The 12,055-nt window shown below is 38.2% G+C and overlaps 1 protein-coding gene across 8 annotated transcripts in view; it reads left to right on the top strand.

Annotated features, from left to right (window-relative positions):
* The window catches only part of ACACA (acetyl-CoA carboxylase alpha), a 283,891-nt gene that overhangs the window by 81,996 nt on the left and 189,840 nt on the right, over nt 1–12,055 (top strand). For 7 of the 8 annotated variants that reach the window (XM_038548036.1, XM_038548037.1, XM_038548038.1 and 4 more), the window contains 2 exons: nt 9,347–9,479; nt 10,972–11,110. In XM_038548036.1, the coding sequence (XP_038403964.1) occupies nt 9,347–9,479; nt 10,972–11,110 (272 nt within the window). Of the gene's footprint in view, nt 1–4,963; nt 5,032–9,346; nt 9,480–10,971; nt 11,111–12,055 lie in introns of those variants that run through there. The other variant, XM_038548043.1, reaches the window with a different exon arrangement.

Genomic DNA, 12,055 nt, shown 5'->3' with positions numbered 1-12,055 from the left:
GGTATTTAAACATAACCCCTGCTTAATCACTGGGAGACATCTAAGCTAAACCCTAGAAGACAGGTTTCAACATAAAAACAAGCAATAAAAAGAAAATTAACTGAGACATCGTGGCTTAACACTTAGGGGTAGACAGATTTCACAAATTTAGCCCAGGCAAACTATTAAAGCCAAGGAAGTAAGGGACATAGAGAGGAAATAATAGTAACAAAACAACCTTCATAGGTGAAAGAAAGCTGAATCTTGACATGACATGCTACAATAAATTATTTAATACATTGAGTCTTCAACAAAATCATGAGACATGAAAAGAGGTAACGTAATGTGACCCATATTTAGGAAAATAAGTCCATAGAAACTGTCTCCAAGTTTCCCTAGATGCTGGATTTAGCAGACAAAATCTTAAAAACAGCTATTGTGAATGTGTTAAAGAACCAAAGGAGGGACACCTGGGTGGCTCAGCAGGTGAGCGTCTGTCTGCCTTTGGCTCGGCATGATCCCGGGGTCCCAGGGTCCTGGGGTTGAGTCCTGTATCGGGCTTCCTGTAGGGAGCCTGCTTCTCCCTCTGCCTGTCTCTGCCTCTCTCTCTGTGTCTCTCATGAATAAATAAATAAAATCCTAAAAAAAAAAAAAAAAAACAAAACCTAACAAACAAAGGAAAACATGTTTAAAGAATTTTTTTTAAAGTATGACAACAGGGAATCAATAAAGTCCTTAGTAAGGAGAAAGAAATTACAAAGAGACAAATGTCATCAAAGAGGATATACAGATAGCAAATAAGAACATGAAAAGATGTTTAATGTCATTAGCTCTTAGAAAAGTGCAAATTAAATAACAATGAGATATTAATTATTACACACCTATCAGGTTGGTTAAAATAAAAAATAGTTGACGACGTCAAATGTTTGCAAGAGTATGGAGAAATGGGATCATTTGTACATAGTTGGTGGAAATGTAAAATGAAACAACCGCTCTGGAATATAATTTGGAAAAAAATTTTTTTTAAAGATTTTTTTTTTTAAAGTAATCTCTACACCCAACTTGGGACTTGAACTTAATAACCCTGAGATTGCAAGTTACATGCTCTATTATCAGCTGAACCAGCCAGGCACCCCTGGAAATTTCTTATAAAACTAAGTATTTACCGTATGATCCTGCAACTCCCCATGAAAGCACATGTGCATGGATGTCCTCAGCAATATTATTCTTAATGCCACAAAGTGGAAGCAATCCGGTATCCATCAACTGATCAATGGATAAACAGAATGTGATATATCCATACAATGGAAAATTAATTGTCCATCAAAAGAAATTAAGTACGAATACTTGCTACAGCACTAAAAGCATTATGCTAAGTGAAAAAAGCCAGTCACAAAAGACCATGTATTATATCATTCCATTTGTGTGAAATAATCAGAATCTCTAAGGACAGAAAGTAGATTAGTCAGCCTAGAATAGTGAGGGGTTGGGGGAAATATGGAGTGACTGTTACTTGCTTGCTTTGAGGTTTCTTTTTGGGAGAATGAAATGTTCTATTTTATTTTGTGATAACGGTTCATAACTGAAAATATTAAAAACCGTTGAATTACTACTTTAAATGGTTGAAATATATGCTGTGTGAATTATATCTCAATAAAGTTGTTAAATTTCAAAATGAGTTTAGCAAGATCACAGGCTATATACAAAAACTGAATTATATCAATAAAGTTGTTAAATTTCAAAATGAGTTTAGCAAGATCACAGGCTATATACAAAAATCAATTGTATTTGTATAAACTAGTTAGCAATAAATGAGCAAAAAACAAAATTAAAATAATTTCATTCATAATGGCATCAAAAAGAATAAAATACTTAGGAATGCATTTAACAAAATAAGTGTAAAAATTGAGTATTAAAAATTATAAAACAGGAGCACTTGGGTGGCTCAGTCAGTTAAGTGTCTGACTCTTGATTTTGGCTTGGGTCATGATCTCAGGGGTTGTAAGATAGAGCCCCACATCAGGCTCGGTGCTCAGCATGGAGTCTACTTGAGAGCCTCTCTTCTCCCTCTGCCCCTCCTGCTCATGCTCTCTCTCTCTCTTTCAAATAAATAAATAAATAAATAATATAAAACATTGCTGAGAGAAACTAAAGACAAAAATAAATGGAGAGACAGTCCATGTTCAGGGATTGGAAAAGTCAGTATTGTCAAGACGGCTCTTTTTCCTAAATTGATCTGTAAACTCATAATCCATATCAAAGTCCCAGTAGGGTTGTTGGTTTTTTTTTTCCTTTCTAGAGTTTGACAAGGTGATCCTAAAATTTATATGAGAACCCAGAGGACCTAATAGAGCAAAGTTGGAAGACTTGTACTACCTGATTTCCAAACTTACTCTAAAGCCAAAGTTTTCAAGGCACTGTGGCATGTTGCAAGGATAGGCATATAGATCAGAAGAACAGAATTTAGAGTCCATAACTAAACCTTTTTATATACGGCAAGTTGATTTTCAAAAGAGGACTATCATTGATCCAAGATTTCTCTGCTTGGGAAAGCCCGAATGTAAAACGGTCTCTCGCGGTGTGTTCTGCAGTATCACTCAGACTGTGCTGCAATCCAGCCAGCTCATGCATCACTGTCTTCTGGATAAACTGCTACGTCATCCTTGGTGCTTGGCATGTTACAATGCTGGGATCACTGTGGGCTTCTAGTTGGATTTTGTGCCAGGTACGTGTCTACTTTGGACACTCTATTCATGGTAGATTAAAATGAGGATGCTTAATTTGGAGGAATGAATGTGGCTTTTTATTTCTTGTGTTCTAATATTACAGAAGGATTGTGAGCAGCATCCATAAAAGATTAGAAATTCAAGCTTTGTTTTTAGATCTGGGTGTGCTGTGTTAGTGTTTGGTTGTTTTAGGAAGATCCTCCTGGTGAAAGGAAGCACAAACTCGATTATTCAGTGTACCTTTTTAATGTTTTTCTGATACAATCAAATGTAAAATAGCCTGCTTTATTCTATGCTCAGGCTTTAAATGGTTTTTGGATGTTGACCTTATATAACAAAGGCAGAGAGTGATTCTCTTTTGGAAACTGCCTACATCTGGAGACACTTAGAGATGCCTGTAAAATCAAACTGGTTATACATCTGTGGTCACTGTAATTGTTTTGAACAAAGACCTCAGTGCTCTATTTTTGAGACGTATTATTCTGAAGAGTCGTAAAGATAAGGACGGCTCCTCTGCATCAGCTTGTTTCTTCAAAGGAAAAAGTAAACTAGACTGACTTTATCGGACATTGGCATAGCATGTAAGGAATGATGTGAAGTGGTACAGACCAGAAAACAGCCCAGGACGTATATTTTCTTTTATGGTGGTCATGTTGAGTGGCCTGATTGAATCTTTTCAGGTTGAGTTGTTTGAATTTCCCTAGTATCAGGGCTTCTTTGCCTTAACCATGTCTTTTCTTTCTTTCTCTCTCTCTCTTTTTTAAAGATTTTATTTATTTATTTGAGAGAGAGATAGCAAGAGAGAGCATGAGTAGGGAGGAGAGGGAGAAGCAGGCTCTCTGTCAGCAGGGAGCCCTACGTGGGGCTTGATCCCAGGAGATCCTGCGATCATGACCTGAGCTGAAGGCAGACACTTAACCAACTGAGCCACCCAGGTGCCCCAATCATCTCTTCTATGTGATCATTTATTTCTATCTCTGCTCCAGCTTATTTGTATACTTCTGTTTTGGGAGGGTTTTTCTGGAAGATTAATAGGTTCTTAGCATAGTTGGTATCAAATTATTAACTATTTCTATCTAGCATTTTGGTGGGAAAGAATTTTTCTGTGGTGCGTGAATCAGGTTACCAAGTGACTTTAGAGAATTATATTCTTCTGAGGGCTTATCATAGGAAGTTGTGATTCTGTGTTGGAGTTTTTCCCATTACAAGGGAGCAATAGCATTAACATCAATTTTATTAAAAGCTAAAGTGGGACTTTGACTCAGCTACTGTTAATTTAAGAGATCTGTCTGTCGCTGGCAGATTTGCTTTTGTAGCAATATACATGTCCCACTAGCCTTTCTAGGCGGAGTTTTTCCTTTCCTGCTTAATCTAGGTTAGACCTCTTATGTCTAAAATGTTTGGGCCCCCCTTTTCCTTTCATGTATTTTATCCACGTCTTTTCTATATCCTGTTTGTCCCAGCTCCATTCTTACTCTCAAATTTGGGAGAATAAAATCTCAGATATTGTTGCTTTAAAAAAGGTTTTTGCATTCATGTATCACTACTTTGGCTTGAAAATTAGAACTGTGGCTCCCACTTTATTAAAAGTTCCTTAGTAGTGGCATGTCCTGTCCTTTCTACTTGCTTTCTTTACCACTTGACCTGCTTTTTTCTCTTCTCGCAGGCTGATAATCAGTATTATTTGTTTTGATTGGATCTCAGAAATTACCTGCTTAGGCTGTGTGCTTTCCTTACCCTCTGGATTTCATGACCCCATTATTCTCTTGACTTAGTTGTCCTTATAAAGTTGTCTTCTTTTTGCCTGAGGCCCTCCCTGTCATGTGCTCCTGGCAGCCAGGAGAGACTATGGAGCTTTTCTCTGGTGACTGTCAGAAGAAAGTGACTGTTGTTGAAACACGTTTGCTGCGGGTAATGCAGAGCTAAGATCGGTCTTCTAGTTATACAAGCTTTTATATTTCTCCCCCTCACCTCTTAGTCCTCTGGGGAAATCAGCCAGTTCTGTTTGTGAACCCAATTGAGGGAGAAAATACAAAAAGGAAGAAAGGTGGGATAATAGGGAAATGGGGGACGGAGTAGACAAAAAGACTGTAGTTTGAAGCCATCAGGAATACTCCAGTCTGACTGAAGCAGGGCCAAGAAGTAGGCAGAAGGCACGGTATCTCTTGTCCTCCTGGGTTTTAAGCACCTGCAACAGGGGGACAGACTGCAGCTTGTGTTTAGAAGACTGAAGCCAGAAGAAAAAAGATCTTCCATTCCTTTGCCATCTTGGTATGGAGGGTTCTGCAGAGGAAGTTAAGGAGATGAGATATTACATGCTTCAAAGGTAAGTTTTAGTATGCCATCTTTGGGCAATATATACCTTTAAAAAACAGTAAGGTATTGACAGCTAAGCCCTGGAACTTAGGAGGAATTTGATTCGATGATTTTTTTTTTTTTTTTTTTTTTTTTTTGTATCTTTAAGAAACTTATTTTGAAGGAAAGGAATAAAAACTCTCATAATTGCTCCTGGATTTCTAAACCTTTCTTTTACAATCAGAATTTGAATCAAAGATACCCAAGCACATAGTTGATGTTGTAGCTATCTTGAAAATTAACACCCCTGCACAGACCTTGCTGTCCTGTTCTCACGTTCAGGGATCTCACTCAGTCTACGTCAGACTTGCTCACTGACTGGGGCTGATTTTTCGAGTGAAGTCTCTTCACCTACTGCAAAGGAAGATATCAATTCTGTGTAGTATGAAAAGAATTGATACCTCCCTGTGGAAGGCAGTTTGGAGAAAACTTTTTTAAAATGTGTCTCTGGGGCCAGGGAAGGTACCTGCCACCATTGCCCTTGAATGTCATAGTGGGCAGCCTGACTGGGGTTGTTGAGGGGGCCAGACTCTCTCACCCTGGGATCTTCTTCCTGCCTGTAGAACTTGAGGCTGAGGAGGAAGTGAGTCAGGCCTTCTTGGCGTTCTTCAAGCCTCCTGCAGGTCTGTGCCTCACCATCAGAGGATTATCATGAAAGAGCTGAATGATGGCCTCAATAGCAGTCAGCAAGGCCTCCATTTTCTTTTTTTATTTCCTTGTTTTTGCAATCTAGAATTTTTATTCCAAACAATATTACCTGAAAATTAAACTGGACCTTTGTGGAAATAGAAAATAAGCAATAAACACCGAGTTGACAAAATTTGTTTTTAGAACAATTATCCTTTCCTTTTCATTTGACCTCTTCTACTCTGGGGGAAAATCATGCAGAACTTCCATTAAGTGTCGAATAAGTAAAGAGCATTTGATATATATATATATATAAACATACATATATAACATTGTTTTACTTTATATATCTATATAACATACATATACATACACACACATTTATCAGCAAAACATACGTATACATATTACACCGAGTTTTGGTTTTCTGTGGGTGAATATAAGGTGATCTGTCTACTGTTTCCATGGGGACATCCTTCCTGAAGCAGTTCATTCTCTGATTTAAACTGTCATAGGGAATCCCCTTCTCTTTTCTTTAATGGCTCTTCTGTTTCTTACATCTCTTCTTTTCCTTTGTCTTGTTTTACTTCATCCTTTTGGAGGATAACATTCTCTAATAGCTTCTTGAGAAAAGATAGATGAGAGGTAAAGATACTGAGATCTATTCTATCTTTATACTTGATCCCCTTGTTTTCAGCATGGTACCTTACTGCAGAATATGATATGTGAAGGATATCATCATTAAAAGTAAGATAGATTTTTCTCCCTGCTTTGATTATAAATGATCCTCAGAACACTCTAAACCATTGATTAGATCTTATGGCCAATCCCTTTTCCACTTTAATTTCATCATTAAAGACTCTGCTTCCTTTCTTGTCTTATATCTGGTAGTTCCTTATTGATTCTTTTTTTTAATGATTTTTATAGATTTATTTATGTATTTTAGAGGAGTGAGGGGCACAGGGAAAGAGAGAATCTCAAGCAGACTCCCTGCGGAGCACAGAGCCTGATGTAGAGCTCAATCTCAGGACCTGAGCTGAAATCAAGAGTTGATTGCTCAACCAACTGAGCCACTCAGGTGCCCCAAGCTCCTTATTGATTCTAAGTTATAACTTACTATCCCTTCATTCCCTCTCTAAATAACTGACAGCTGATTTCTTTTTTCTTTCCTTTCCTTTCCCTTTCCCTTTCCTTTTCCCTTTTTCCCTTTTTCCCTTTTTCTTTTCTTTCCTTTCCTTTCCTTGACAGCTGATTTCTGAGGAGGAGTGTGTTTGTGTTTAAATTTAGATATATAGGGCAGCCCGGGTGGCTCAGTGGTTTAGCACCACCTTCAGCCTAGAGTGTGATCCCGGAGACCTGGGATCGAGTTCCATGTCGGGCTCCCTGCATGGAGCCTGCTTCTGCCTGTGTCTTTGCCTCTCTCTCTCTCTGTCTCTAATAAATAAATAAAATATTTTAAAAAATAATAAATTTAGATGTATAGAATCATCTAACATAATCCTTCCTGGCACACTCATTGGTCCATTTGTGGCCTACTATTATTTATTTATTTGGTTAGTTATTGTATTATTTTAAAAAATAATGTATAAAAAGAATTTGAAAACCCACCACCGAAAACAAAGATTGGTCCCTGGCCATCACCTGGATTTAACCATGTGTTCTCTTGTTCTCAGCCCTTCTCCCACCCAGATAATTATTTTCCTTTATCACTTTTTCATCATATTCTTTTATCTTTCTGTTTATGTAGTTTTATTTTATCTATATGTGTCTCCCAAAAATGTATATAATTTTAGTTGTTTTAACTTTATATGTTTTTAAATTTATAATCTGTACATAGTTTTCTTTATATTGATATTTGTGGACTTCTTGTATATTAATTCTGGGTACTTGATTGAGGTCTCCTATTATTTCTAATAATGCAGAATCTTTTGTGTTTTCTATGTAAACAATTATATCACTCACAAATTATGACAGTTTAACTTCCTCCTTTGTAATCCTAATGCCTCTAACTTACTATTTTTTTTTTTTTCATTTTATTGCACTAGCTGAGAAGTCTAACAGAGTTTTACATTGTGGGTTTTTTTTTTTTTTTAAGATTTTATTTATTCATGAGAGAGACACAGAGAGAGAGGCAGAGACACAGGCAGAGGGAGAAGAAGGCTCCATGCAGGGAGACTGATGTGGGACTCCATCCCTGGGCTCCAGGATCACACCCTGAGTCAAAGGCAGACACTCAACCAATGAGCCACCCAGGTGTCCCACATTATGTATTTTTATTTATTAGAGAGAGAGAGAGAGAGAACATGAGCAGGGGTGGGGGCAGAGGAGAGGGAGAAGCAGACTCCCCACTGATCAGGGAGCCTGATGTTGGGCTCAATCTCAGACCCTGAAATCATGACCTGAGCCAAGGGCAGACGCTTAAGTGACTGAGCCACCCAGGTGCCCCATTTATGGGTTTTCTAATAAACCATCCTTGCATACCTAGGACAAATTCACCTTGGTCATGGAATAACTTTTTTTTTCCTTAATATTTTGCCCATCCTGGCACCAATACCCTACTATTTAGAATATTTTATTTAAGAGTTTTGCATTAGTAGTCACAAAGAAAGCGGACCTAGATTTTCCCTATTGTGTGACATATTTGTCTGCCTTTTTTTTTTTTTTTTTTTTTTTTTTTTTAGATTTTATTTATTCATGAGAGTCAAAGGGAGAGGGAGAGGCAGAGACACAGGCAGAGGGAGAAGCAGGCTCCATGTAGAGAGCCTGACATGGGACTCGATTCCAGGTCTCCAGGATCATGCCCTGGGCCAAAGGCAGTGCTAAACCACTGAGCCGCCTGGGCTGCCCTATTTGTCTGGTTTTGGTATCAGTGTTACTCTAGCTGAGGAGTTTTACTTCTTTTCTTTAAGATTTTATTTATTGATTCATGAGAGACACACAGAGGCAGAGACATAGGCAGAGGAAGAAGCAGGCTCCCTGCGGGAAGCCTGATATGGGACTCGATCTCAGGGCCCCAGGATCATGACTTGAACCAAAGGCAGACATTTAGCCAACTGAGCCACCTAGGTACCCCAATTTCAAATATTTTTTAAAGTTTTTTTTTTTTTAAAGGAGGAACATCTTATAATTGATGAAATATGACATATTATGCCGCCTTGTAAAGTTTTTGGTTTTGGAGTTATTGATTTTGAAATGCCTATGAAATACACAAATAAAATGCTTAGTAGGCAGTTAAAACTGTCATTTCATAAGAAAAAATGGAGGCCAGAGATACAAAGGTGAAGGTCATCCATGTGCCAGAATCATGATCCAGTAACAGCCTTGCTATTTGCTTAGCATTCCCAGTCTCTGTTATCTTGGCCATCTCATTTCCTCCAGTCCTTTGCCTATCTCTTTGTGATGGCATCTGTTGGTAAGCCTTAATATTATCTTTTATTCAAGAACACTTAGTATTTTTTCTTAAATTTCCACAAGCAAAGATCTTTTTTTTTTCCCCTTCTTTTATTCAAAAAGTATGTGATTTGTCAGCATGCAGTCTTCACGAGGGTGCAGTTGGAAGGGCTGTTGTAAGGGTGGTAGAGAAGAGCAGATCTCCAGGGTAGATAGATGTTGTGAGAAATTCCTACCTATAGGCTTTCATGATTTCTCTATTTTTACAGGTCCAGCATGTCTGGCTTGCATCTAGTGAAGCAAGGTCGAGACCGAAAGAAAATAGACTCTCAGCGAGATTTCACTGTAGCTTCTCCAGCAGAATTTGTTACTCGTTTTGGGGGAAATAAAGTGATTGAGAAGGTAAGTTATAACTTGCTGAATTTTTTTTTTCAGAAGCTCATGAGATTTGATGCCTAGACTTGTTGTCTAGATTTGCTCACAACTTACATTTAGATTTTCAGAGACTGCCTCTTCCTGCAGAATTCACCTCTCTTCCTTCATAGTGTCCTGTGAATGTCACCATTTTCTATGTATTTACCACTGATAATTTAGGCCGAGTTAATTAAAAAGATGAAGTGGTGGTCAAAAAGTTCTTTTTAAAAGGTCCTGTGGTTTATGGCATTAGGTTGCACCAATCTAAGAGGGTGTAGGTTGATCAGTTTGTGAGATAGTGGTGAGGAGATATGTCACTGCCTTGGATCGAGAGCTAAGGGAGTGGAGGGAGTTGCAGAGCAGAAGGCTTGTAGTTTGATACACTGCTATTTAATGGCTTCCAGCATGTATTGAAGATGCTTAGAGGGAATACACCATATGAAATACCTAAAGAGATTACAAATATTTTGAAATGTTAGAGTAATTCTGTGCCCCCCCCCTTTTTTTTTAATTTTTTTAAATTTTTATTTATTTATGATAGTCACAGAGAGAGAGAGAGAGAGAGGCAGAGACATAGGCAGAGGGAGAAGCAGGCTCCATGCACCGGGAGCCCGATGTGGGATTCGATCCCGGGTCTCCAGGATCGCGCCCTGGGCCAAAGGCAGGCTCCAAACCGCTGCGCCACCCAGGGATCCCTGTGCCCCTTTTATATAAACCATGTCAGAGCCGAAAGGACAACTTGGCTGGAAGAGTTCACAATGATTCAAAGAATAAAGCATGGGGACCTATATTCCTACTCCTAAGAGTATTGCTCCAGGGGTGTCCTTCTGTTAATCCTCCAATAAAGACATATTGTATATCTCCTAGCCTCTGTTATCCTGGGACCATGACTGCAAGACAGGTCAAGAGAGGTTTGTTTACAGAGATGTCTCAGGATCCTAGATTCTTCTACTCTTTTTTTGTGACCATTCTTTGTAGGGCAGCTTCTACAATTCTAAGGCATTTAGGGTTCAGCATTTTGAGAGAGATAGTGGTTGGTGCCAGCATTCTTACACATGTTCAGGACTCTGCCTTGTTTTACTACAGCAGAGAATAGTGTTTGACATTACACTGTTTAGTTGTCCCCATTCCTTAATAATACATCATCCCTCTGAAGTTAGTCTTCTGTTCCCCTAGTAACAGGTATGGTAGAATAATTCACAAATTCACAAGATTTGAAAAATTGTGATTTTTTTTCCTCTTTCAGAAATTAAGTTAAAAGCAGTAAGTTTTAGTTGGCACATATTGAAGTATTTGCTTAGCTAATATTTTAAAATATCCCTTGATCCTGTGGAAGCCTAGACTAGCAATGCAAATTTCTAATTGAAAATCTGGCTTTTCAGAGAAAGATGGATCTACAGAAATGATCTCATTTCTTTTCCTTTGTCATTGCCTGCCTTTTCTACTTTTCTCTCCAATTCCCATCCCACCATTCTCCCAGGTTCTTATTGCCAACAATGGCATTGCAGCAGTGAAATGCATGCGGTCTATCCGTCGATGGTCTTATGAGATGTTTCGAAATGAACGTGCAATCCGATTTGTTGTTATGGTAACACCTGAAGACCTGAAAGCCAATGCAGGTGAGTGATTAACACTAAAAACATCACTCATAAGCATAAAGCATTGTGATAGCAAAGTCTCTAAGTAGGAGAATGTTAACTTAGGGGGATTCCCAAACCCAAGGGTTTCTCTTTAAAATAGTGTCAGTAATAGACTTATACAAGTGATTGTACTATATATATTTTTTTTTTTTTTAAAAGATTTTATTTATTTATTCATGAGAGACAACAGAAAGAGAGAGGCAGAGACACAGGCAGAGGGAGAAGCAGGCTCCACGCAGGGAGCCCGATGTGGGACTTGATCCCAGGACTCCAGGAACACGCCCTGGGCCGAAGGCAGGCGCCAAACCACTGAGCCACCCGGAGATCCCCCGTGATTGTACTATATTTAACCTCAACACAGTCTCCTGTGTTGTAAGTAAAAATAAGTAGAAATTTAACCATTATTGATTGAGGTTTCCAGGTGTATGCCTTTCCAGTATTTGCTAAGCCACATACTTTAATGTGTAAATGGAAAGATTTGGAAGGAAATGCGGTTTCCCTTACAAGCTAAGCTACATGGCCCTCCATCTGAGAGTTGTAGATAAAAACTATTAGTATAGCTGAGAGAATATGGTTAGTCCTTTCTCTCCATACTTTTTATCACTAAAGTATAATCTTTAAGGTAGTGTACCCACAGATTACATTAGCTCTTTAAAGAGCTCTTTTTAAACCTATTTTAGTCTGTATATATTTTCTCTCTGTTGAAACAGTGATGTTAAAAACTATTCCTAAGGAGTACGGATTATTATGTTATTTGAAACAGATAAGGTACCATTTTATTGGAAAGTGTATGTTATTATGTGAAATCATTTAGTTTGACCCTTTAACATCTCTGAGCCACAATTTTTGTATCGGTAAAAGGAAGATCATAGTATCTAATTCCCTGGATAGTTATGAAGATGAAATTTTCTGTAATAAATATAA

This window comes from Canis lupus, chromosome 9 (assembly GCF_011100685.1).
Source record: "Canis lupus familiaris isolate Mischka breed German Shepherd chromosome 9, alternate assembly UU_Cfam_GSD_1.0, whole genome shotgun sequence".
Classification (NCBI taxonomy): Eukaryota; Metazoa; Chordata; class Mammalia; order Carnivora; family Canidae; genus Canis; species Canis lupus.
Note: the sequence above shows the minus strand (reverse complement) of the source record. Positions and strands in the feature narration are given on the sequence as shown.